Source organism: Pristiophorus japonicus, chromosome 18 (genome assembly GCF_044704955.1).
Source record: "Pristiophorus japonicus isolate sPriJap1 chromosome 18, sPriJap1.hap1, whole genome shotgun sequence".
NCBI lineage: Eukaryota > Metazoa > Chordata > Chondrichthyes > Pristiophoridae > Pristiophorus > Pristiophorus japonicus.
In genome coordinates this window covers 48463912-48491855 of record NC_091994.1, presented here as the reverse complement: position 1 = coordinate 48491855, position 27944 = coordinate 48463912, and the positions used below count along the sequence as shown (strand labels likewise).

Here is a 27944-nt window from a genome sequence, read left to right as displayed (position 1 = left end):
TTGTCCATCATGAAGTTCTCTCTGTTTCTGGGCTGTGTGGTGCTGTCTATTCTGGCTGCAGTCTCAGGCAACACATTTGATTCAACTCTGGATGAAGATTGGAAGAACTGGAAATCACAGCATGAGAAGCAGTACACGGAGGTAAAAGGGATAAAAGGGAATTAGTTCTAGTGCAGACTCTACTCCAAATATTCAGCTCGACCAGAAAGGGGAACGGATTTAACACATTTGCTAAACTACTGACAATGTCCACCAAGAGTCTTTTCCTCTCTTTTGTTTCAAGTCTCAGTACAGATCACAATATTAATTCGAAGAATTCTGTTTGGTACATCAGTTCTTAATAGAAAGGATTGCAGCCACACTCTGAGCAGAACAGAACTGTTCTCGGTGGCTGGGTTTGTGCAGGGTGTACAATAATTGATGATGCATGTAATCCTATGAGTTGGAACCAGCTTTGTTCCTCCCTGATAGCAGTGGTGATAATTAATGCTGTTTCTGAGACTGAGGTTAGTGTTCATGGAATGAGTTGCTTGACTTGCTATGTGTAGCAAAATCAAATGTATATTATTTTTAATTAAATTACATCGCCACAAAGCATTGTGATGAGAATATTAATAGGATATAGTTGAGGGAATCTAACCTGTGAAATACATGACCTTTAACTTCCCCATTATTATCAAATTTCTCCATTGCTCACTCCTAAAATACTCTGTAACCAGGAATGAGCCTGTTGATCTTGTTCAGTTGATTATTCCTACTGGACTGTTAGTGTTGCTCCCTCAAAGTAGGGGTTCAATCTGCTTTAGCTTTGTGTATATATTGGAAGGGGAATGAGTGCACCCTCTCTGATATGGATGAGGGGATAGAAACCTGAAATCAAAATATCATTTCAGCTTTTGCACAGGGATGTTAAAACTATTGTATAATTACACTGATGAAATTGACTGGCTTAATGTCTTTTTTCAGGAAGAGGAGGCCTACAGGAGAATGATCTGGGAGGACAATATGAGATACATTGAACAGCACAACCTGGAGCACTCAATGGGGAAGCACACATTTACTGTGGGAATGAACCAGTTTGGAGATCTGGTGTGTACAAGATGTGTAATATGGGAGGCTATTAGATGACAGTTATTGAGGTGCTATTACTGAATGAGGTGTGATATGGTCAGTGATGTCACAGCACCACATTTTAACAAAGACTCCCACCTCCCTAACCAATGTCTGTTTATTATAGGTTCTCCTCTCCATTGTACATCTCATTACATCCTTGTTGTTCTTGTTAAACAGCGAGCACCATGGGCTGGGGCACTGCCCATATGTCTGCTGTACTTTTTGTTATTGCTAGTGTGAATAAAAAGAATGGGATGATCCCACCTGCATCAAGCTAACTGGCACCATAGAAATGATCGGATAGTGTTGGCAGTGCTCAACACGCCAGCTGCATCAATCTCTCCTTGGCCCCAACCTCCCTGCAGTGATGGACCAAAACCCAACATTGGGATCAATGGGAATTTAGACTCATTGTCTATATATTTTATCATAAATATTGATTTAACCGCTGGAAAATTGGTGTGAAACAAGGGCAATGACTCATGGGAGAAAGGTCCATTAGCAGCCTCTGTTTTCTCAGTCCTGATGTGTGAGCTTTAACAGTTAGTGTGGGCAGAGTATTTGACCAGGGCAGCATCAAAACCCATCCCGATTCTTGTGCAACAGCTGCTCTCCAGTGCACTGACTTGTGATCAGAAATGGGAATCCTGCCTGACTTTCTCCTCTAAATCCAAGGACATGAAGGCCAATTGTAGACCCAACTGCAGCCCCAGCTGAGATCAGTTAATTATGCACAGGCTGGTGATGGAACCTGAGACCCTGCTGATCGGTACGGCTCAGTTATGCACCAATAAACTCAGCCACCATGGGGAATGGCAGCTTTTAGCCTTTCTCCTCATGGACACGATGAGCCAAATGGCCTCCTGGGGGAATGGCAGCTTTTAGCCTTTCGCCTCACTGGTGAAAGTCCTCTGTAAGATTATAATTACCATAGAAGATTATCGAATGTTTTCATAGAAAATAAGGTGCACGTATAATAACTGTTGCCATTTTGATCATTGTACCATAGACCAGAGAGATGCTTTATCGCCTTCAGGCTTTGTCACCCCCACTTTATACTGGACTGTGAAGAAATAGATTGAATCATGTTTTCCTGCAGTTCCTTATTTTAGTCAAAGATTAGACATGAGTATGGAGTGTGAGCATTGCTTGATACTCTCACCTCCTTTTGTCGCTAGACTCAGAGAATGGATGAAAATGTAACCCTGGGAAGCTATCTACCCGCCTCCTGCACATTCTCCATTAACAGTCAGTCACTTCATTAATGAACATCCATTACTTAAATTTCTAGACTACTGAAGAGTTCAATAAACTCATGAATGGATTCCTCCGAGCCGAAGCTGATAACTCAACTGAAGAAGCAGTTGATGAAGATGATGAAGATGATGAAGATGATGAAAGTAACGATGTTGAAATGGGTCCAATTGTCGACTGGCGCACAAAAGGCTATGTTACTCCAGTAAAGAACCAGGTAAAAATCAGAAGGAATCCTTCTAGTGATTTTTAAGTGTAAGGTTCTAAAGAAATGTTGAAGTTATGGCGGGCTTGTCGGAACCAGTAAGGAAGATACAACTTTGGTTTTAGTTTATATTTGCCTGAAAGTGCCTCTCCTGCTTGATCGTTGCTGCTGTTTGCGTGCACTGATTTATGGCCAGGTATGAATAACAGAGACATGGGATATTTGAAACAGAGCTGGAAGAAAAAAAGAAAATGGAATAATTTCCAATGAAAGGAAAATAGACCAGAGAAGAGAATAAGGGGGAATAAGGGGGAAACTTAACCAATTTTAAGAAAAGTGTGGGGAAGGAGAGTGACTGGAGGCCCGAGCAAATAGATACAGATTTGGAGCAAGGGAGGGGGCACAGTCTGGGACATTTTGCACCTCGTACCTGTCCGTGCTTCAGATGCTCCCCCCACCCTGTTTTAATCAAGCTAAAGACAATCTTTCCCATTTATTATCCATTTAAAGACTGCCTCACTTTCACAATTATTAGTTGGATTGTAGGATACTAATGGGGAACTAATAAAGATCCTGGCTTATGTCATCTTAACTTTAAACTGCAAATGGCTCTTTAACTCAGACAACCAACGGGTATAAAAAGATTAACATAATCAGTGTTTGAAACTCTTCCTTTACAATTTGTGATAAAATCCACAGATTTGTTTAACTTGATCTCACTTTAAAATTCTAATAATTTTAACAATTTTAATATAATTCTTTTCCTGTGTTGCTTTCCTTAAATTTATTTCAGTTAATCTGTGCTGATTGAGGTAAAGGGTGTTAGTGCTGAGAATGGAACACTTTTCTAATTCAACCATCCAGTGCCAAGCACTCCCAGATTAGGTACAGCTACAGGAGAGCAAAGCTCCCTCTACTCTGCCCACTGTGTGTTTAGCAACAACCTTAACAAACACTCACAGCTACACCAGTTTGGCATTCCTATTTCTCGCACCAACCTTCCTCGGAGCCTGTCCTTTCAAGTTTTGAACCTAGTGTCATCATCAGCACTCCCAGGTCAGGTACTGCACAGGTTTGATGCTCATTAAAAGCTCACTCTATTCTTCACCAGCAATGTGGTTTAACTCCACCTCCTGTACCAATGTGACATTTCCAGTTCCCACATCAGCCATCCTTTCTGTCTCTGAGTGAGATTGTTAATTCATAGAATCATAGAATCTTACAGAACAGAAGGAGATCATTCAGTCCGATATACTTGTGCCTGCTCTTTGAAAGAGCTATCCAGTTTAGAAACATAGAAACATAGAAAATAGGTGCAGGAGTAGGTCATTCGGCCCTTCGAACCTACACCACCATTCGATAAGATCATGGCTGATCATTCCCTCAGTATCCCTTTCCTGCTTTCTCTCCATACCCCTTGATCCCCTTAGCTGTAAGGGCCATATCTAACTCCCTCTTGAATATATCCAATGAACTGGCATCAACAATTCGCTGCGGTTGGGAATTCCACAGGTTAACAACTCTCTGAGTGAAGAAGTTTCTCCTCATCTCAGTCCTAAATAGCCTACTCCTTATCCTAAGACTGTGTCCCCTGGGTCTGGACTTCCCCAACATCAGGAACAATCTACCCGCATCTAACCTGTCCCGTCCCGTCAGAATCTTGTATGTTTCTATGAGATCCCCTCTCATCCTTCTAAACACCAATGTATAAAGGCCCAGTTGATCCAGTCTCTCCTTATATGTCAGTCCAGCCATTCCGGGAATCAGTCTGGTGAACCTTCGCTGAACTCCCTCAATAGCAAGAACGTCCTTCCTCAGATTAGGAGACCAAACCTGAAGTTTAGGCCCATATCCCAGCCTTTTCCCCATAACCCTGCAAATTAATTCTCTTCAAGTGCATGTCCAATTGCCTTTAAAAGTTCCTATGGAATCTGATTCCACCATGCTTTCAGGGAGTGTGTTCCAGCTCTTAACAGCCCTCTGTGTGAAAATTTTTTTTCTCATTTCCTCTGCAAATTATTTTAACTCTGTGACCTCTGGTTACCGACCTACTTGCCAGAGGAAACAGCTTCCCCCTACTTGCTCTATCAAAACCACTCATAATTTTTAATACCTCTATTAGGTCTCCTCTTAACCTTCACTAAGGAGAACAATCCCAGCTTCTCCAATATCTCCACATAACTAAAGTCCCTCATCCCTGGTATCATCCTGGCAAACCCCCTCTGTACCCTCTCCAAGGCCTTGACATCCTTCTTAAAGTGTGGTGCCCAGAATTGTACACAATTCTCCAGTTGAGGCCCAAACAATGATTGTAAAAGTTTAGCATTGCCTCCTTGTTTTTGTATTCCATGTCCCTATTTACAAAGACAAGTATCCCGGATGCTTTCTTAAATGCCTCATTAACATGCTCTGCCACCTTCAAAGATTTGTGAATATGTACCCCCAGGTTCCTGCACCCCCCTCAAAATAGTACCATATATAATTACACTACCAACCCATGTTTTTTTTCTCCCAAAGTGCATCACTGCACACTTGTCTGCATTAAATTGCATCTGCCATGTGTCTGCCCATTTCACCAGTCTGTCTGTGTCCTCCAAATGTCTGCTACTAATCGGCTCACAATTTATTACATTGTCAAGATTTGTATCTTCCAAAAACTGCAGAATAGTACTCCCTATAACCAGGTCCAGGTCATTTATATGTAACAAGAAAAACAATGGTCCTAATACCAATCTCTGGGTGACCCCACTTCGTACATTCCTCCAGTCAGAGAAACATCTATTCAGCATGACTCTCTGCCTCCTATCTCTTAGCCAATTTCAGATCCAAGTAATCACTGTCCCTTTAGTACCATGTTTTTCTATTTTCCGAATAAAGTCTGTTATGAGGTATTTTATCAAATGTTTTTGCAAGTCTATGTATATATATATATGTATAGTGCCAATTTGAGGCCATTTTTGCACCTTGGTCTCATGCTTATTAAGAAGTCAGTTAAGATTGTCCAATTTCATGTACAACCCTTATTGCCTGCAGAGAGACTATCACCCTATGTCTGAGCTGGATTTAAACCTGAGTCACAAGCAGAGTGCTAACTTACTGCGGCCCTGGCTCCATCCTGAATCTTTCTTGTTTAAATTATTCTGCAGTGAATCATGTTTCAGCTCTAAGAAGCAACTGCCCTCCCAACCCTGGCACATAGACACTCATTGATTCCATGTGTTTTCTATCAACCTCACTATAGAAGATGGACTAACATCATCAGTGTGAATCTGCACTCCACCTTACAATAGATGGAAAGATCATTTTATTTTTACATCAGAATGTTTTTAATATGGTTGTATTTCTGTAATTACCAGGGAATGTGGCTCGTGCTGGGCTTTCAGTGCGACTGGTGCCCTTGAAGGACAGTGGCGCAAGCGGACAGGAGAACTGATTTCTCTGAGTGAACAGAATCTGGTTGATTGTAGCCGAAGAAACAATGGATGTGGTGGTGGATTTGCTATGAGAGCCTTTATATATGTAATCGAAAATGGAGGCATTAACTCTGATGTAACTTATCCATACACTGGAATGGTAAATCTCTTTTAAACGTGTCTTAAATTCACCAAATACAATGACCAAGTGCACAATTGCCAATCCGAGTGCAAATTGCACTCAATGTTACACTAGTTTTGCAAACTGAATTGAATCAAAAAGCTTTTTAAAACGTAATATTTAATCTGGTGCGGTTTTATTAATAAAGTTGAAAATGGGTTTATCACAAAAAATAAGCATTTTTAATCAGAGTGTCTAGTCCACCACTGTGAGTAACCCGATTTTAAATAATTGAAAATGACTTTAAAAAAATTAAATAGAAACATATATTAGTTTAATTGGTGAACAGTACTCAGTTTCTGAGTACATAAAATATTTTTAATATTTAAAAGCTTTTAAAAAGTGTTGATTAGTGTTCTTGTGCCTAAAAAGACACAGCTTAATTTTAAGAGCCTCCTCGAATGCCCGCGAACTGGCACAATTAGCGGAAACTCTCCATGCCTATTAATTCAAACTGTGGCTGTGGCCTATTTTGTGGGCGAGAAGGCTTGTAGTGCGATGTTTTTTAAACTAGCGCAAAAGATCACCGAAACTCGATTTGTGCTGGACGTAATTTGTGCTTGAAATTCCGCAATCCTTTGCTCTTGTTTGTCCAATTTTGGGCGAATTGCAGCTGAGAAAATTAGCGCAACTCCAAGCCAATATGTTTACAACATTCATGGCATTAGACAGCGGGGCTCAGTCCAAATAGAATGTAGGATGACATCCTACTTTGTATCAATTCTTCCCTGGGAATCTGCTTCCGTTAATGCAACCAACGCTAGGAATGATGCGAGAATGAGGCCTTTCAGTAAGGATCTAACCTTCTTCTCATTTTGCCCCTTATCTTATAAGTATATATCAAATCTCCACTCAACACCTCCCGGTGTCATACAATTCGGATGAGGAGTTAAGTTTGTATGTATTACCTGACTGCTCACCATTCTGTGACCCAGAGTGTCGGTGTGCCAGTGTCAGCTGAGTCAATACATCATCTGCCATGCTCTGTGCTTGATCCGTGGAACTTACAGCATCACCCAGTACAACAGTTACCATGGCAACACAATGATGTACAGGACTGGAAAAACATAGGAACATAGAAACAGGAGAAGGCCATTCAGCCCCTCGAATCAATTCCGCCATTGAATGAGATCATGGCTGATCTGTATCTTAACTCCCTCCACCAGCCTTGGCTCTATAATCCCTTAATAACCTTGCATAGCAAAAATCTATCGATCACAGATTTAAAATTATTAATTGACCTAGCATTTACTGCTTTATGTGGGAGAGAGTTCCACACTTCTACCAGTCTTTTCTAACTGCACTCCTGAATAGCCTGGTTCTGATTTTAAATTCATTTTTTTATTCACTCACAGGGTGTGGGTGTCACTGGCAAGGCCAGCATTTATTACCCATCCCTAATTGCCCTTGAGAAGGTGGTGATGATCAGCCTTCTTGAACCGCTGCAGTCCATGTGGTGAAGGTACTCCCACAGTGCTGTTAGGTAGGGAGTTCCAGGATTTTGACCCAGCGACAATGAAGGAACGGCAATATATTTTCAAGTCAGGATGGTGTGTAATTTGTACGGGAAAGTGGAGGTGATGGTGTTCCCATGCGCCTGCTGCCTTTGTCCTTGTAGGTGGTAGAGTTCCCAAGTTTGTGAGGTGCTGTCGAAGAAGCCTTGGCAAGTTGCTGCAGTGCATCTTGTAGATGGTACACACTGCAGCCACGTTGTATGGGTGGTGGAGGGAATGAATGTTTAAGGTAGTGGATGGGCTGCCGATCAAGCGGGCTGCTTTGTCCTGGATGGTGTCGAGCTTCTTGAGTATTGTTGGAGCTGCACCCATCCAGGCACGTGAAGAGCATTCCATCACACTCCTGATTTGTGCCTTGTAGCTGGTGGAAAGGCTTTGGGGAGGCAGGAGATGAGTCACTCGCTGCAGACTACCCAGCTTCTGACCTCCTTTTATGGCCACAGTATTTATGTGGTTGGTCCAGTTAAGTTTCTGGTCAATGGTGATCTCCAGGATGTTGATGCTGGGGGTTTCAATGATGGTAATGCTATTAAATGTCATGGGAATGTGTTTAGGCTTGCTCTTGTTGGAGATGGTCATTGCCTAGCACTTGTGTGGCGTGATTGTTTCTTGCCACTTATCAGCTCAAGCATTGATGTTGTCCAGGTTTTGCTCCATGCAGCCACGACTGCTTCATGTCTCCTTGTCATAGATGTCTCCACCAGCCCAAAATGATTCTCTCTATCTACCCTATCAATTTCTTTCAAAATGCTAAAACCTCAAATTAATCACCTCGTCACACAGATTCCAGTTAATACAATAACAATAACAACTTGTATTTATATAGTGCCTTCAACGAAGTGAAATGTCCCAAGGTGTTTCACAGGAGTATAATGCGTTAAAAAATTGACACGAAACCGCATAAGTAGAAATTAATGCAGGTGACCAAGAGCTTGATCAAAAGGGTAGGTTTTAAGGAGTGTCTTGAAGAAAGAAAGAGAGCTAGAGAGGTGGAAAGGTTTAGGCAGGGAGTTCCAGAGTTTGGGCCTAGGTAACAGAAATAACGGCCACCGATGGTTGAGCGATTATAATCAGGAATGCTCAGGAGGGCAGAATTAGAGGAGTGCAGACAACGTGGGTAGTTGTGGGGCTGGAGGAGATTACAGAGCTTGTGAGGGGTGAGGCCATGGAGGGATTTGAAAATAATGCTGAGAATTTTGAAATCGAGCTGTTGCTTAACTGGAAGCCAATGTAGGTCAATGAGCACAGGGGTGATGTGTGAGTGGGACTTGATGCGAGTTAGGACATGGGCGACCGAGTTTTGGATCACCTCTAGTTTACATAGGGTAGAATGTGGGAGGCCAGCCAGGAGTGCGTTGGAATAGTCAAGTCTAGAGGTAACAAAGGCATGGATGAGGACATCAGCAGCGGATGAGCTGAAGTCAGGGCGGAGACGGGCGATGTTATGGAGGTGGAAATAGGCGGTCTTAGTTATTCTGCAGATATGTGGTTCAAAGCTCATTTCAGGGTCAAATATGACACCCAGGTTGCGAAAAATCTGGTTCAGCCTCAGACAGAAGTTGGGGAGAGGGATGGAATCAATGGCTAGGGAATGGAGTTTGTGGCGGGGACTGAAGACAATGGCTTTGGTCTTCACAATATTTAACTGGAGAAAATTTCTGCTCATCCAGAACTGGATGTCGGACAAACAGTCTGACAATTTAGAGACCGTGGAGGGGTCGAGAGAAGTGATATTGAGGCAGAGCTGGGTGTCATCAGCGTACATGTGGAAACTAACGCTGTGTTTTCGGATGATGTCACCAAGGGGCAACATGTAGATGAGAAATAGGAGGGGGCCAAGGATAGATCCTTAGGGGGACACCAGAGGTAATGATATGGAGGCAGGAACAGAAGCCGTTGCAGGTGATTCTCTGGCTACAATTAGATAGATAAGAATGGAACCAGGTGAGTGCAGTCCCAACCAGCTGGACAATGGTGGAGAGGCATTGGAGAAGGATAGAGTGGTCAACCATGTCAAAGGCTGTAGATAAGTCAAGAAGGATGAGGAGGGATAGTTTACCTTTGTCACAGTCATAAAGTACGCCATATGTGAAATTGATAAGAGCTGTTTTGGTACTATGGCAGGCGCGGAAACTGGATTTAATATCAGGTATCAACCTCGTGAACCTTCTCTGAACTGCCAGACAATGCAAATCTCTCCTTAAATAAGGAGACCAAAACTGTACGCAGTACTCAAAGTGTAGTCCAGTTGTAGCAGGACTTACCTACTTTTATACACCATTGCCCTTGCAATAAATGCCAATATTTTATTTGCCTTCCTAATTACTTGCTGTACCTGCATGCTAACTTTTTGTGTTTCACGTGCAAGCACCTCCAAATCCTCTGTACTGCAGCATTTTGTAATCTCTCTCTCGATTTAAATAATAAGTTACTTTTTTATTTCTCCTACCAAAGTGTAAAACCTCACATTTTCCCACATTATACTCCATCTGCCAAATGTTTGCCCACTCACTTAGCCTGTCTACATCCCTTTGCAGATTCTTTGTGTCCTCCTCACAATTTGCTTTCCCACCTATCATCGGTAAAGTTGACTACATTATACTCAGTCCCTTCATCCAAGTCATTAATATAGATTGTAAATATTTGAGTCCCCAGCAGTGATCCCTGTGGTACCCCACTAGTTACAGTTTGGCAACCTGAAAATGACCCATTTATCCTGACTTTCTGCTTTCTGTTAGTTAGAGAATCCTCTATCCATGCTAATATGAGCTCTTATCTTGTGCAATAACATTTTATGTGGCACCTTATCGAATGCCTTCGGGAAATCCAAATGCACTACATCTACTGGTTCCGCTTGATCCACCCTGCTCGTTACATCTTCAAAGAATTCCAGCAAATTTGTCAGTCATGATTTCCCTTACATAAAACCATGCTGACTCTGTTTGACTGTATTATGATTTTCTAAATTTCCTGCTACTACTTCCTTAATAATGGACTCCAGCATTTTCCCAATGATAGATGTTAGGCTAACTGGTCGATAGTTTCCTACTTTCTGTCTCCCTCCTTTTTTAAATATATTTGCAATTTTCCAGTCCGCTGCGACCTCTCCAGAATCCATGGAATTTTGGTATATTGCAACCAATACATCCACTATTTCTGCAGCCACTTCCTTTAAGAACCTAGGAGGCAGGCCATCAGGTCCAGGTGACTTGTCCATCTTTAGTTCCATTAGTTTAACTAGTACTTTTTCTCTAGTGAGAGTTTTAAGTTACCCCCTCCCTTTAGCTCCTTGATTATCTATTATTGGGATGCTTTTAGTATCTTCTGCCATGAAGACCGATACAAAATATTTGTTAAAATCTCTGCCGTTTCTCTGTTTCCCATTCGTAATTCCCGAGTCTCATCCTCTAAGGGACAAACGTTTACTTTAGCTACTCTCTTCTTTTTTACATGCCTGTAGAAGCTCTTACTGTCTGATTTTATATATCTTGCTAGTTTACTCTCATAATCTATCTTCTCTCTCCTTAATATCTTTTTAGTCGTCCTTTGCTGGTTTCTCAAAATTTCCCAATCCTCTGGCCTACCACTAATCTTCGCAACATTGTAAGCCTTTGTTTTCAATTTGATACCATCCTTTACTTCCTTAGTTAGCCACGGATGGTTCATCTTTCTCTTAGAGTCTTTCTTTCTCACTGGAATATATATTTGCAGAGAGTTATGAAAAATCTCCTTCAATGTCAACCACTGCTTATCTACTGTCTTACCATTTATTTTCCAGTCCACTTTAGCCAATTCTGCCTTCATACCTTTATAATTGCCTTTATTTAAGTTCAGGACACTAGTTTGAGACCCAGCTTTCTCACCCTCAAACTGAAAATGAAATTCTACCATGCTATGATCACTCTTCCCTAGAGGATCCTTTACTATGAGATCATTAATTAATCCTGTCTCGTTACACATTACCAGATCTAAAATCGCCTGCTCCCTGGTTGGTTCCACAATGCATTGCTCTAAGAAACCATCCCAAATATACTCTATGAACTCGTCCTCAAGGCTACTTTTGCCATTTTGATTTGTTCAATCAATATGAAGATTAAAATCGCCCATGATTATTGCAGTACCTTTTTTACAAGCCTCCATTATTTCTTGATTTATACTCTGTCCTACAGTGTAGCTACTCTTATGGGGCCTATAGACTATTCCCACCAGTGACTTCTTTCCCTTATTATTTCTTATCTCCACCCAAACTGATTCTACATCTTGATCTTCTGAGCCAATATCATTTCTCACTACTGCACTGATCTTATCCTTTATTAACAAAGCTACCCCACCTCCTTTTCCTTTCTGCCTATCCTACTGAAAGGTCAAATATCTCTGAATATTCAGTTCCTAGCCTTGGTCACCTTGCAACCATGTCTCTGTAATGGCTATCAGATCATACCCATTTACTTCCATGTGTGCCTTCAACTCATTTATATTGTTACAAATGCCACATGCATTCAGATAAAGAGCTATTAATTTAGTCTTTTTACCATTTTTCCCTACTCTGACCCCACTTTCTGATGCATTCTTATATTTATACGTTCTGTCCCTTCCTGTCACACTCTGGATATTATTACCCCTATCGCTAACCTGCATTATTGCCTTCTCCTTTCTCTTTGACTTTTTAAATTTCCATTCATCTGAACCCTCCCCCCTAAGTTCAAGGACTTTGGAGAGGAAAGAGAGGTTGGAGATGGGGTAATAGTTTGTAAAGACGGAAGGATTGAGGGTTGTTTTTTTTTTAAGGGGAGGGATTGATGATACCAGATTTGAGGGAGAGGGGGCAGTAGCTGAGGAGAGCGAACTGTTAACAATGTCAGTTAACATGGGAGCCAGAAAAGGAAGTTGGGTGGTCAGCAGTTTAGTGGGAATGGGGTCAAGAGAGCAGGAAGTGGATCTCATGGACAAGATGAGCATGAGGGGAGATCAGAGAGAAATTGGAGAAAGATGCGAGTTCAGGGCTAGGGCTTAGAGGAAATTTGGCCCGGTGGGCTGGGGGATAGAAGGAAAGTGGCAGAGGCAGCTGATAGGGTGGTCTCAATCTTTGAGACAAAGAAGTCCATGAGCTCCTCACACTTATTGTTGTAAGTGAGGGTGGAGACTGGGGAAAGGGGTTTAAAGAGGAAGTTTGCAGTGGAGAATAGAAACCGGGGTTTATCTTTACATTCCACAATGATTCTGGAATAGTGAGTGATTTTGGCAGACGGGAGCAGGACCCGATAGTGTTTTATGTGGCCTAGTCAGATCTGGCAATAAATGGCTAAACCAGTTTTCTGCCATATCTGTCAAGTCAAAGTCCCTTGGACTTAAGCGAGCGAAGATCAGAGCTGTACTAGGGGGATGGGCCAAGGTGAGAGAGGGTAATTGTTTTAACAGGGACTAGGGCATCAAAGGTAGTGGTGAGAGTGTGATTGAGCAGATCGGTAGCTGCAGAGATGTCATGGTGAATGAAGGACCAAAGACCGGACAGTTGGGTATTCATAAGTGCAGTTGTAGGAGAGTCGGGAGAGAGTTTTTTCCAGCCTAGTACAAGCCTAGTTTATGTAATCTTTCCTCATAATCTAACCCTTGGAGCCCTGGTAGCATTCTGGTGAATCTGCACTGCACTCCTTCCAAGGCCAATATATCCTTTCTAAGGTGCGGTGCCAAAGTTTCAGAAACAGGCTGGGTCATCTGCGCATACACGCAGGAAACTACCGCGCCCTAAAGTCCCGACTGCGCCCGCAAAATGGCGACCCTATCTAACTCGATTTTCAGCTGCGTAACACTTTTGTAACACTTGATTTAGCGCCCTAATCATGGAACCTAATTTTTTGCTGAAATCTACAGACGAGGGCGCAAACTTTTTACAGGCGGAATCAGGACCGCCCTGCTGCCATTACCGCCCCAAAATTTCAAAAGCCGAAAATCCAGCTCACACGTGTTTCTGGAACTACACTAACTGTAGTATTGGTGACCAGATGACTGAGGAGCATGTTGGCTAAAATCTTCCCGCCAATAGACAAGAGGATTCTTCAATATTTACCACATTCATAGTTGTTCCCTTTTCATCTGGACATGGCAACAGTGGTCGAGTCTCCAATTTCCGAAGCACTACACCCGGTTTAAGGTCCAAAGGGCTGTTAAAAATCCTGTAAAGATATCGCTGGTACTTTGAAAAGCATCACATGGTATTAATGAATTTTAACCTTGAACATTTTCTTTATCACTTAGGATAATCCCTGCAAATTTCGGAGTCATTGGATTGCTGCCACCTGCTCGCATTACCGATTAGTCAAGAAGGAAAAAGCTTTAGCAAAAAGAGTGAAAGGTGTTGGACCCATTTCTGTTGCTATTGATGCAAGCCATAGATCCTTCCACCTTTATAAAACTGGTAAGAAACAGAAGCTATGGAACTTTATATAATGGGCCAGAAATTGCGACCTCTCCGGGTGCGTACGATGTGCGCACTCATCCGAAGAGGCCTCGCAAATGCTGGTTCCCGATGCGCCTGCGCCAAGAACCGGCTTTTGTGATCTGCCAAAATGTCTTTTGACAGAGCGCACGCATACCCCGGAGAAGGACATCCACGGGGCACAGATTGGGCTATTTTCTTGCCTCTATTCATTGGAATTCAGAAGAATGAGAGGTGATCTTATCGAAACGTTTAAGATTATGAGGGGGCTTGACAAGGTGGATGCAGAGAGGATGTTTCCACTGGTGGGGAAGTTTAGAACTAGAGGGCATGATCTTAGAATAAGGGGCCGCCCATTTAAAACAGAGGTGAGGAGAAATTTATTCTCTCAGAGGGTTGTAAATCTGTGGAATTCGCTGCCCCAGAGAGCTGTGGAAGCTGGGACGTTGAATAAATTTAAGACAGAAATAGACAGTTTCTTAAACTATAAGAGGATAAGGGGTTATGGGGAGCGGGCAGAGAAGTGGAGCTGAGTTCATGATCAGATCAGCCATGATCTTATTGAATGGCGGAGCAGGCTTGAGGGGCCGTATGGCCTACTCCTGTTCTTATTTCTTATGTTCTTATGTTCTTGCCCAGCACATGTCCTTCAAACTTACACCTGGTAAAAGCAGGCATATCAACTACTTTTACCAGCATAAGAATTTTAAAACATAGAACAATTACATTTAATCACTAATTTTTACATTAAAAACCCTGTCCATTAAGGTAAGTATATTTTTAACCCTATTAAAACATATTTTAAAACATTTCAAAACAATAATTTGTTTTCTAAAACATTTATTAAATTCAATTTCAATTAATTTTAAATACGTGAGGTGTTTTTTATTTATTGTGTTGTGTTTCGGTGTTTTTGGGAGGTATTCTCATTGATAGTAATGGTAATTCGTACAGAGTTCCCATTAATATCAATGAGAATACTAAATGTTCTTTGGTGGTCCAGGTCCACGCGATCCCAGGATACGCATCCGTAACTGGAAGACAAGTTCCCGTACATTGCACAGTGAATGGAGGCCTCCAACCGCAATCCCCCGTTCCTCTAGGACCACCAGGTACTTTCGTTAAAATAAAATTCGGTCAGAGGCGTTCGTCCGCAAGAAACCAATTTTCCCCCAATATATTAAAAACTTTACGTCTGCGCACATTTCCTCTGTCAACTGTTTGCATTATAATAACATAAGAAATAGGAGCAGGAGTGGGCCATTTGGCCCCTCGAGCTTGCTCCGACACTCAATATGATCATGGCTGATTTGATCATGGACTCAGCTCCACTTCCCTCCCCGCTTCCCATAATCCTTTATTCTCTTTTTGCTCAAATATCTGTCTATCGCCGCCTTAAATATATTCAATGACCCAGCCTCCACAGCCCTCTGAGGCAGAGAATTCCACAGATTTACAACCTTCTGAGAGAAGAAATCCCTCCTCATCTGTTTTAAATGGGTAGCTCCTTATTCTGAGACTAAGTCCCCTAATTATCAACTCTTATTTCACATGTATAATGAAAGCAGCCAATATCAGTGTATCACATTGTAATTACGCACTCTCACCAAAGGTAGCATGTCAATTTTGCATCACCTCACTACTCAGTCTGTATCGCAGAGAAACCCTCAGTTCCTTCCTCCCTGACCCCCCAGTAGTACCGAACCACTATACCGCTTTCAAATCCTACCACACCCTGGTACATGCTTTAATCTACATATAGACTGCGCAAACTAAATTTTTAGTAATAATGTGGAGCACAAATTCTTGGAATGTATAAAAGATGCTTTTCTAGATCAGTATGTTGAGGAACCAACTAAGGAACAGGCTATTTTAGATCTAGTATTGTGCAATGAGAAAGGGTTAATCAATAACCTTGAAGTAAAGGGGCCATTCGGGAAGAGTGACCATAATATGATAGAATTTTATATTAAGTTTGAAAGTCATTTCGTTAAATCCGAAACTAGGGGCTTAAATGTAAACAAAGCAAAGTACGTAGGTAAGAGGGGTGAGTTGGCTAAAATAGATTGGGAAACTACATTAAAAAATATGACAGTAGACAAGCAATGGCTAGAATTGAAAGAATTAATACACCATTTACAACAAACATACATTCCTTCAAGGCACAAAAACCCCACAGGAAAAGTGGTCAACCGTGGCTAACAAGAGAAGTTAAAGATAGTATTATATCAAAGGAAGAGGCTTATAATGTTGCTAAAAAGAGCAGTAAGCCTGAGGATTGGTAGGATTTTAGAATTCAGCAAAGGAGGACCAAGAAATTGATAAAAGAAAGAAAAAATATAATATGAGAGTAGCAAGAGACATAAAAACAGACTGTAAAAGCTTCTATAGGTATGTCAAAAGGAAAAGATTCGTGAAAGTAAATGTGGGTCTCTTACAAGTTGAGACAGGAGAAATTATAATGGGAAATAAGGAAATGGCAGATAAATTAAACAAATACTTTGTGTCTGTCTTCATGGAAGAAGACACAAAATTCTTCTCGGAAATAGTGGAGAACCAAGGGTCCAGCGAGAATGAGGAACTGAAAGAAATGAGTATTAGTAAAAAAAATACTCATTCTCGTCTTCTTAGGCGATCCCTCAAATCGAGGATGACTTGCTTCCATGCCAAAAAATGGATGAGTTCGCAGGTGTTTCAATGAAGGATATAATATTCCAGATCCAGAACTACATGTTGAAGGATGGAAGATGCCTGTGCCTGGCTTTTTTTAATGTGGGGTGGCCATTGCACACTAGCCACCACACGAGCTTGACAGAGCTAGGTCTTGGTCCAATGGCAAGGATTAACCAAGATGACTGGCGACCAGCTCTGCTGCATGGACCAAGTGCGCCCGCATATCACAGTGTGGGCTGGCCCATGCTGCCCCTGGGCCCACGCCTCTTCTGGGCCCCAAACTCATGCCTCTCCTAAAAAAAATAGTACTGGAGCAATGAATGATACTGAAAGCTAATAAATCTCCTTGACCTGATGGACTACATCCTAGGATTTTGAAAGAGGTGGCTATAGAGATAGTGGATGCATTGATTGTAATCTTCCAAAATTCCATAGATTCTAGAACGGTTCCCATGGATTGGAAGGTAGCGAATGTAACCCCACTATTTAAGAAAGGAGGGAGAGAGAAAATTGGAAACTACAGACCAGTTATCCTGACATCAGTAGTAGGGAAAATGCTAGAATTTATTATTAAGGATGTGGTAATAGGACATTTAGAAAATAATAATATAAAAGATAAGTCTTACAAATCCTAAGAACAAGTTTTAGCCTGTAAGATATATGTCTTTTTCTTTCCACCAAACAGAGTCAAGACTTATCTTAATAAAACAGGTTGTATCCTGTAAGATCTTGTGTTGACTTCACAATTTAGAAAGTTTAAACTTGTGAGACAGAACAATACAGACACAGGATGTTTCTTCACTCACCCCTATCCAGTGTTTATCTTTACTTAGAATAATCAAAAGAAATACAAGCAATTTACGACAACATCAAATGCACAATAATTTCTAATTATTAGCCTGCACCAACCTAGCCCATTACAGTCCTTTATAATAGTTAAAATTGTCTATCCCCCTAAGTGATTCATAGAAAGCAAAGACACTCACACAGGGTTAATTCCAAAAGTCAACGATCGGAAATTAACTCCCTGATTTCCTTAGTAACTGACCTGGTTCCCAATTTTCTTGACTGCAGCCTTTGACCTCACGTGTTACAGCCATTTTATACTGTTTTTCTGGATGTCTACCCACCGTGTATGCAATGGCCTAGGTTTAAAGCAAAGGGACACTCTCTCACGATGAATAGGTCTTTCATTCTCTTATCTCCAGGACAATATTTTTCCACAGTTCCCAGACAAGTGTTTTGCAACTGCGAGGTGTTAAAACTCATGAGAAAGTGTTTTTGAATTCGCACAACCTTGTGAGTCACTAAAAATGGCCAAGACAGCTTCAGCCATCTTGGAGCAGTTTGCAAGCTTACAGATTGGGCAGAGTCAACACTGATTTATGAAAGGGAAATCATGTTTGACAAATCTGTTTGAGTTTTTTGAGGTTGTAACTAGCAGAATAGATAAGGGGGAACGAGTGGAGGTGGTGTATTAGATTTTCAGAATACATTCGATAAGGTGCAACACAAGAGGTTATTAAACAAAATTAGGGCTCATGGGATTGGGAGTAATATACTAGCATGGATTGAAGATTGGTTAATGGACAGAAAACAGAGAATAGGAATAAACAGGTCATTTTCGGGTTGGCAGGTTGTAATTAGTGGGGTACTGCAAGGATCAGTGCTTGGGCCCAAGCTATTCACAATCTATATCAATGATTTGAATGAGGGGACCAATTGTAGCAATTTGGGAATTAGAGTTGGTTGAAGAGCAGGAGTTTCTCTGTAGCACAGGCTGAGGAGCTGGAAGATGTAAATCTGAGGTGCTGCAACACCACCACTGGTTGGAGGGTGTAATTGCAGCACGACAAGTTTATATGGACATTTTCCATTATAATTCTGGACATTGGGATTTAAAATTGAAAATGTTGACAAATGTTACAACAGGAAGTAAATTCTGTAAACAGGAAATATAGACCAGAAGATAATTGAAGAGGGAAAAACGTGGATGGACATTTTGGTGAAAACTTCTGGAATTACACATTTTAAAATTACATCATATTAAGGACTAATTGTCTGCTCTTTACAGGAGTCTACTATGAGGAAAACTGCAGTACTGACAATCTGAATCATGAAATGCTGGTGGTTGGATTTGGAAATCAAAGTCAACAGAATTACTGGATTGTTAAAAACAGGTATATACTTAAAAAAGAACGGCAACTGATCATAACTGGGGCAGTGGCAGGAGAACTGCATTTGGTCTCAGTATTCCTGGAGTAGGGAGGGAAAACTGCCAAAGTTCCCACTGCTGATTACTCTCTAGGGACACTGGAAAATATGCTTGTGTGGATGGGAAGCGGTGATGGCAGGATTGGATGGGTGGTAAAATAATTGGGTCAGGTTGATGGTATTGGCGTTGGATGTGATGGAACAATGGTTGGGAAAGGTGGATGGGATCTGCGTTGGATGTAATAGAACAATGGTTGGGAGAGGTGGATGGTATCGGCGTTGGATGTAATGGAACAGTGGTTGGGAGAGGTGGATGATATCAGGGTTGGATGGGATGGTGGCAGGGTTGGGGAGACTATAATCATTTTAAATACCTTGATTGGATCACTCCTCAGCTTTTTAAACTCAAGGAAATACAAGTCAAATTTTTGCAACTTGTCCTCATAATTTAACCTTTTAAGCCCTGGTATAATTCAGGTGAATCTGCACTGTACCCCAGCCAAGGCCAATATATCCTTCCCGAGCTTCGGTACCCAAACCTGAGCACAGAATGTCAGATGGGGTTTGACCAAGGCTCTGTGCAACTGAAGCACCACTTCATCACTCTTAAATTCCAATCAGTTTTTTGTACCTGTACACGAGTTTTTAATGATTTGTTCCTCCACTACACCTGGTCTCCCACCATTAATAAAATATTCTGATTCATCTTTCTCAGATCCAAAATGGATGACCTCACACTCCCCCACATTCAACTCCATCTACTACAGTTTTGCCCACTCATTTAGTCTGTCCACATCATATGTCAGCCTAACCAACTCCCATACTTCCAACAGTGGGTACAAGAAAGTTATTGTCAGAGATCTGGCACAGTACCAAAGCATGTCTCCGCATTTCATCCCAGGGAGTGGCCCAAAGCTTGTGTAAACATTTTTAAAGCAAAAAATAAAAAGCTGTTCTTTCAATTACTCAGTGTTTTGAGCTGCAGCATTCTGATAACACTTGGAAGCAAGTCATTAATATGTAATATCCTTGGAGGACATGATATATGTGTACTCAAAAGGGCAAGATAACACCATCCAGTCCATGAAGCCTGCACCATCCTGACAAGATGCAAGCTACATCGAAACAAAGAAACATAGAAATTTACAGTGCAGAAGGAGGCCCATCGTGTCCGCGCCGGCTGACAAAGAGCCACACGGCCCTCGGTCAGCAGCCCTGTAGGTTACTTATAAACCTATGAACAATGAACAATGGCGAACATGTAAAGAGCATCCAGCCCAACCAGTCCGCCCCACACAACTGCGATACCCCATGCATCGCAACATTTTACACTCCGCCCCACCCGGAGCCATGCGATCTCCTGGGAGAGGCAAAAAAACAAATAAAAACCCAGGCCAATTGGGGGAAAGACATCTGGGAAAATTCCTTTCCAACCCATCCAGGTGATCAAAACTAGTCCAGGAGATCACTCTGGCTGTATTCAATTCCCTGAAGTACTTACCATCGTATCTGCACCAGCCAACAACAGGTTCTCCAGTCTAATCCCACTTACCAGCTCTCAGCCCGTAACCCTGCAGGTTACGGCACTTCAAGTGCCCATCCAAGCACCTTTCAAATGTGGTGAGGGTTTCTGCCTCTACCACCTTTCCAGGCAGTGAGGTCCAGACCCCTACAACCCTCTGTGTAAAGAAGCTTCCCCTCAAATCTCCTCTACACCTTCTACCAACCACCTTAAATCTAAGCCTCTTCATAATTGACCTGTCCACCAAGGGAAATAGGCCCTTGTTATCCACTATATCCAGGCCCCTCAAAATTTTATACACCTCAATGAGGTCTCCCCTCAGCCTCCTCTGTTACAACGAGAACAAATCTAGTCAATCCAATCTGTCCTCATAGCTAAGATTCTCCATTCCAGGCAGCATCCTCGTAAATCTCTTCTGCATTCTCTGTAGTGCAATCACATCCTTCCTATAATACGCCGATCAGAACTGCACGCATTACTCCAGCTGTGGCCTAACCAGAGTATTATACAATTTAAGCATAACCTCCCTGCTCTTGTATTCTATGCCACGGCCAATAAAAGCAAGCATTCCATATGCCTTCTTAACCACCTATCCACCTGGCCTGCTACTATCAGGGATCTGTGGACAAGCACTCCAAGGTCCCTTTGTTCCTCTACATTTCTAAGTGGCCTATCATTTAATGTGTATACCATTTCCTTGTTATCCCTCCCCAAGTGCATTAACTCACACTTCTCCGAATTAAATTCCATTTGCCACCATTCTGCCCAATGGACCAGTAGATTGATATCCTCCTGCAGTCCATGACTTTCTTCTTCATTATCAACCACACAGCCAATTTTAGTGTCATTTGCAAACTTCTTAATCATATTCCCTATATTCAAATCTAGATCATTGATGTATACCACAAAAAGCAAGGGACCCAGTACTGAGCCCTGCGGAACCCCACTGGAAACATCCTTCCAGTCACAAAAACACCCATCAACCATTATTCTTTGCTTCCTACCTCGAAGCCAATTTTGGATCCAACTTGCCACTTTGCCCTGGATCCCATGGGCTTTTACCTCCATGACCAGTCTGCCATGTGGGACCTTATCAAAAGCTTTGCTAAAGTCCATATACACTACATCGTATGCACTACCCTCACCGACCCTCTTGGTTACCTCCTCGAAAAATGTAATCAGGTTAGTCAAACACGATCTTCCCTTAACAGATCCGTGCTGACTGTCCCTAATTAATCTTTGCCTTACTAAATGTAGATTTATCTTGTCCTTCAGGATTTTTTCCAATAATTTTCCCATGACTGAGGTTAGGCTGACAGGCATGTAATTACTCAGCCGATCCCTTTCTCCCTTCTTAAACCACATTAGCAATCTTCTAGCAACTCCATAATGTTAGCCTTCATCTCAAGGGGGCTGGAATAGAAAGAGGTGGAAATTATATTGCAGCTGTAAAGAGCTCTGGTTAGACCCTATATGGAGTGTTGCATCCGGTTCTGGGAACCTGTAATTACTCGGCCTATCCCTTTCTCTCTTCTTAAACAAGGGTCCTAGACAGGACCGGAACCAATGTCCCAGGGGGAGTGTTTGCTAGTGCTGTTGGGGAGGAGTTAAACTAATGTGGCAGAGGGATGGGAACCAATGTAGGGAGACAGAGAGAAACAAAAAGGAGACAAAAGCAAAAGACAGAAAGGAGATGAGTAAAAGTGGAGGGCAGAGAAACCCAAGGCAAAAAACAAAAAGGGCCACTGAATGTAAAGGGGCTGCAGGAGGGGTCAAAACTAAAAATCATGGATTAAAAACTAGTATTAAAACACTCTACCGAAACGCACGCAGCATTCGAAATAAAGTAAATGAGTTGACGGCACAAATCATTACAAATGGGTATGATTTGGTGGCCATTACAGAAACGTGGTTGCAGGGTGGCCAAGACTGGGAATTAAACATACAGGGGTATCTGACGATTCGGAAAGATAGTCAAGAAGGGAAAGGAGGTGGGGTAGCTCTGTTAATAAAGGATGATATCAGGGCAGTTGTGAGAGACAATATTGGCTCAAATGAACAAAATGTTGAATCATTGTGGGTGGAGATTAGAGATAGTAAGGGGAAAAAGTCACTGGTGGGCGTAGTTTATAAGCCCCCAAATAATAACTTCAAGGTGGGGCAGGCAATAATCAAGGGAATAATGGAGGCATGTGAAAAAGGAACGGCAGTAATCATGGGGGATTTTAACCTACATATCGATTGGTCAAATCAAATCGCACGGGGTAGCCTGGAGGAGGAATTCATAGAATGCATAGGGGATTGTTTCTTAGAACAGTATGTTACAGAACCTGCAAGGGAGCAAGCTATCTTAGATCTGGTCCTCTGTAATGAGACAGGAATAATAAACGATCTCCTAGTAAAAGATCCTCTCGGAATGAGTGATCACAGTATGGTTGAATTTGTAATACAGATTGAGGGTGAGGAAGTAGTGTCTCAAACGAGCATACTATGCTTAAACAAAGGGGACTACAGTGGGATGAGGGCAGAGTTGGCTAAAGTAGACTGGAAACACAGACTAAACGGTGGCACAATTGAGGAACAGTGGAGGACATTTAAGGAGCTCTTTCATAGTGCTCAACAAAAATATATTCCAATGAAAAAGAAGGGCGGTAAGAGAAGGGATAACCAGCCGTGGATAACCAGGGAAATTAAGGAGAGTATCAAATTAAAAACCAATGCATATAAGGTGGCCAAGGTTAGTGGGAAAAAAGAAGATTGGAAAAATTTTAAACGACAGCAAAGAATGACTAAGAAAGCAATAAAGAAAGGAAAGATAGATTATGAAGGTAAACATGCGCAAAACATAAAAACGGAGAGTAAAAGCTTTTACAGATATATAAAACGGAAAAGAGTGACGAAAGTAAATGTTGGTCCCATAGAAGATGAGAAGGGGGATTTAATAATGGGAAATGTGGAAATGGCTGAGATCTTAAACAATTATTTTGCTTCGGTCTTCACAGTGGAAGACACAGAAACCATGCCAGAAATTGCTGGTCACAGGAATGTGGGAAGGGAGGACCTGGAGACAATCACTATCACTAGGGGGGTAGTACTGGACAGGCTAATGGGACTCAAGGTAGACAAGTCCCTTGGTCCTGATGTATTAAAAGAGATGGTGGAAGTTATAGCAGATGCATTCGTTATAATCTACCAAAATTCTCTGGACTCTGGGGAGGTACCAGCGGATTGGAAAGCAGTTAATGTAACGCCTCGGTTTAAAAAAGGGGGCAGACAAAAGGCAGGTAACTATAGGCCGATTAGTTTAACATCTGTAGTGGGGAAAATGCTTGAAACTATCATGAAGGAAGAAATAGCGGGACATCTAGATAGGAATAGTGCAATCAAGCAGACGCAGCATGGATTCATGAAGGGGAAATCATGTTTAACTAATTTACTGGAATTCTTTGAGGATATAACGAGCATGGTGGATAGAGGTGTACCGATGCATGTGGTGTATTTAGATTTTCAAAAGGCATTCGATAAGGTGCCACATAAAAGGTTAGTGCAGAAGATAAAGGTACGCGGAGTCAGTGGAAATGTATTAGCATGGATAGAGAATTGGCTGGCTAACAGAAAGCAGAGAGTCGGGATAAATGGGTCCTTTTTGGGTTGAAATTGGTGGTTAGTGGTGTGCCACAGGGATCGGTGCTGGGACCACAACTGTTTACAATATACATAGATGACCTGGAAGAGGGGACAGAGTGTAGTGTAACAAAATTTGCAGATGACACAAAGATTAGTGGGAAAGCAGGTTGTGTAGAGGACACAGAGAGGCTGCAAAGTGATTTCGATAGGTTAAGCGAATGGGCAAAGGTTTGGCAGATAGAATACAATGTCGGAAAGTGTGAGGTCATCCACCTTGGGAAAAAAAACAAAAGGGAATACTATTTGAATGGGGAGAAATTACAACATGCTGAGGTGCAGAGGGACCTGGGGGTCCTTGTGCATGAATCCCAAAAAGTTTGTTTGCAGGTGCAGCAGGTAATCAGGAAGGCGAATGGAATGTTGCTTTCATTGCAAGAGGGATGGAGTACAAAAGCAGGGAGGTCCTTCTGCAACTGTATAGGGTATTGGCGAGGCCGCACCTGGAGTACTGCGTGCAGTTTTGGTCACCTTACTTAAGGAAAGGTATACTGGCTTTGGAGGGGGTACTGAGACGATTCACTAGGCTGATTCCAGAGATGAGGGGGTTACCTTATGATGATAAATTGAGTAGACTGGGTCTTTACTCATTGCAGTTCAGAAGGATGAGGGGTGATCTTATAGAAACATTTTAAATAATGAAAGGGATAGACAAGATAGAGGCAGAGAGGTTGTTTCCACTGGTCAGGGAGACTAGAACTAGGGGACACAGCCTCAAAATACGGGGGAGCCAATTTAAAACCGAGTTGAGAAGGAATTTCTTTTCCCAGAGGGTTGTGAATCTGTGGAATTCTCTGCCCAAGGAAGCAGTTGAGGCTAGCTCATTGAATGTATTCAAGTCACAGATAGATAGATTTTTAACCAATAAGGGAATTAAGGGTTATGGGGAGCGGGCGGGTAAGTGGAGCTGAGTCCACGGCCAGATCAGCTATGATCTTGTTGAATGGCGGAGCAGGCTCGAGGGGCTAGATGGCCTACTCCTATTCCTAATTCTTATGTTCTTATGGTACCACATTAGCAGTCCTCCAGAACCATGCCTAATTCCAAAGAGGACTGGAAAATGATGGTCAAGGCCTCTGCTATTTCCTCTTTTGCTTTGCTCAACAGCCTGGGATGCATTTCAAAGCTGCTAAACCCCTTAATACTTCCTCTCTCACTATGTTTATTTCATCCAGAATTTCACACTCTCCCTCGATACCAGTATCTGCATTGCCCCTTTCCTTTGTGAAAACAGACGCAAAGTATTCATTAAGAACCATATCACTATCTTTCGCCTCCAAACAGAGATTACCCTCATGGTCTCTAATAGCCCTACCATTTCTTTAGTTATCCTCTGACTCTTAATATATTTATAGAACATCTTTGGGTTTTCATTAATTTTACTTGACAATAATTTTTCATGTTCTTTCTTAGCCTACCTAATATCCTTTTCAATTTTACCTCTGAATTTTCTATATTCCTCCAGAGATTCTATAGTATTTAGCCGTCGGTATATGACATACACTTCCCTTTTTTTCTTTATCCTCCTCTGTAAGTCCCTAGATGTCCAGGGGGTTCTAGAATTGTTATTCCCACCCTTTTTCTTTCAGGGCACATGTTTGGCCTGAGCCTTCCAGATCTCCTCCTTGAATGTCTCCCACTGTTCCGACACTGATTTACCTACAAGTAGCTGTTTCCAGTCTGCTGTGGCCAAATCACTTCTCAACTTAGCAAAGTTAGCTTTTCCCCAATTTTATTCCTGGTCCTTATCCAAAACTACCTTGAATCTGACTGAATTATGGTCACTGCCACCAAAGTACTCTCCCACTCATGTCCCTTTCACCTGCCCAGCTTCATTCCCCAACACTAAATCTAAAACCGCCCCCTCCCTGGCTTGTTACATACTGACTAAAACAGTTCCCTTGAATGATTTTAAGAATTCTGCACCCTCTATACCCTTCACACTATATTTATCCCAATCAATATTAGGATAGTTGAAATCCCCTACTATTACTCCCCTATGGTTTTTGGACTTCAGAGAAATGTGCCTACATATTTGCTCTTTTATCTCCCTCCTACTGTTTGGGGGTCTATAGTACACACCCAGCAGTGTGATCGCCCTTTTTTTATTTTTCAATTCGACCCATATGGCCTCATTTGATGATCCCTCTAACATATCATGCCTCCTCACAGCTGTAATAGTTTCTTTAATCAATACCGTGACCCACCCTCCCTTTTTATCCCCTCCCCCCTCTCTGTCTTGTCTAAAAATTCTGTAACCAGGAGTATTTAGCTGCCAAACCTGCCCCTCTTTCAGCCATGTCTATGTAATGGCTATAATGTCATACTCCCAAGTGTTTACTTGTGCTCTCAGCTCATCTGCCTTATTCGCTATACTCCTTGCATTGAAGTATTTACCATTTAGCGCCTACATGCACCATCAACTCTCCCTCCGCAGTCACACAATCTCCTGTGAGTGGCAATCTTAGGACAATGTAGGTAAAAACTCTGGGAAATTCTTTTCCCCATAAGGCAATCAGGCAAGCTCCAGGGCACCACAGTGATTGATATCGCCCGTCCTCACTGACTCCCACCTACCTTCTATAGCTTGAGATATCTTCAACTCACAGGATCTCACCTAACTCCCTTTTGAAGGCTTGTACTGAATCCACACTCACCGCATGGACTGGCAACTTATGTCAAAGGTCACAAAGAAAATAAGTACTTCCTGGCACCTAACCAAACTTTATGTTTTCACAACTCATACTGATGTGCTCTAATTCTGCCCAGCTATGTAGCTCAAATAATCTATGCACTTGGACAGAATCCAATCCCTCCATTATTTTAATGATCTCAATCATAATCTATACTTTTCCAGAGTAAAAAGCCCAGTTCTCCAAGCCTGTCACTTGAACACAACTGTGATGTTAATGTCATTCTTTTTTCTTATTTTCCAGTTGGGGAACAGAATGGGGTGAGCAAGGTTATATCAAAATGGCTAAGGACAAGGAAAATAACTGTGGAATTGCCACCGATGCAGTCTATCCAATAGTGAAAAAGCCCAAGTGTTTAACCAGAGCTCCGAAGAACTCCGTCTGAAAGAATGGTGGAAACGCTTCTGCTGACGCTTACTCATCCTACACCATTGCTTTAACTGTCTGCTGCAATTGAAAAAAGTGTGTGTTCAGTGGATCAATAACAGCTTCTACACACTTGTATAGTTTAGTATAAAATCTAATCCCATTGTGTATTTGATAAATGTAGTCACAGCAATGTACTAATGTTCTGAGAGACTACATTGACCAACTTGTGTAGAGACAATGGGCTGCTTGTACTAGTAGTGTTGAGCAATGCAATAAACGCTGCCAGCTATCACTTCGAGAATCTTTTTATTGCAAAGGAACTTAATGAATTATTTTGTCTTCTTTTCCCCAGGAATTGTCCAGTTTAATTGAAATGACAAGTGGATCCATGTAATGGATGGCAGGATGACACATGACACATGTGCCTAAAAGGATATTTGTCACACTGAGCATGTCTGACATTCTACAAATTCAACTTAATTTTGAAAAATACTCCATGGTGGCCCAGTTACAGATACATAGGAATATCAAAATGCCTTGAATTTGAAAACATATCGGGACGAAATTGTCCCTTTTTATAGCCTCGTTGGCACCTCCGGAGACGTTAACGGGGTGCAATGGCGTTTTTGCCCAGGGGAAAGGGGGCACAAACGCTTCCCGGGATATTGCCCCA

General features: G+C 42.0%; 1 protein-coding gene across 1 annotated transcript; it reads left to right on the top strand.

Annotated features, from left to right (window-relative positions):
* LOC139228700 (cathepsin L2-like) lies at nucleotides 1-27563 on the top strand. Its single transcript, XM_070859965.1, has 7 exons — nucleotides 1-141; nucleotides 967-1089; nucleotides 2405-2585; nucleotides 5928-6145; nucleotides 13936-14095; nucleotides 18864-18969; nucleotides 27146-27563. The coding sequence occupies exons 1-7, from the start codon at nucleotides 10-12 to the stop codon at nucleotides 27285-27287; spliced, it is 1062 nt and encodes a 353-aa protein (XP_070716066.1). The 5' UTR covers nucleotides 1-9; the 3' UTR covers nucleotides 27288-27563.
* The last annotated feature ends 381 nt before the right edge of the window (nucleotides 27564-27944 follow it).

What these genes read in the sequence shown, in the direction of transcription:
- LOC139228700 (XM_070859965.1), top strand. Translation starts at nt 10, where the DNA reads ATGAAGTTCTCTCTGTTTCTGGGCTGTGTGGTGCTGTCTATTCTGGCT. An exon ending in TGAACCAGTTTGGAGATCTG is followed by an intron (nt 1,090 to 2,404) that starts GTGTGTACAAGA and finishes TTAAATTTCTAG; the next exon opens with ACTACTGAAGAGTTCAATAA. An exon ending in TACTCCAGTAAAGAACCAGG is followed by an intron (nt 2,586 to 5,927) that starts TAAAAATCAGAA and finishes CTGTAATTACCA; the next exon opens with GGGAATGTGGCTCGTGCTGG.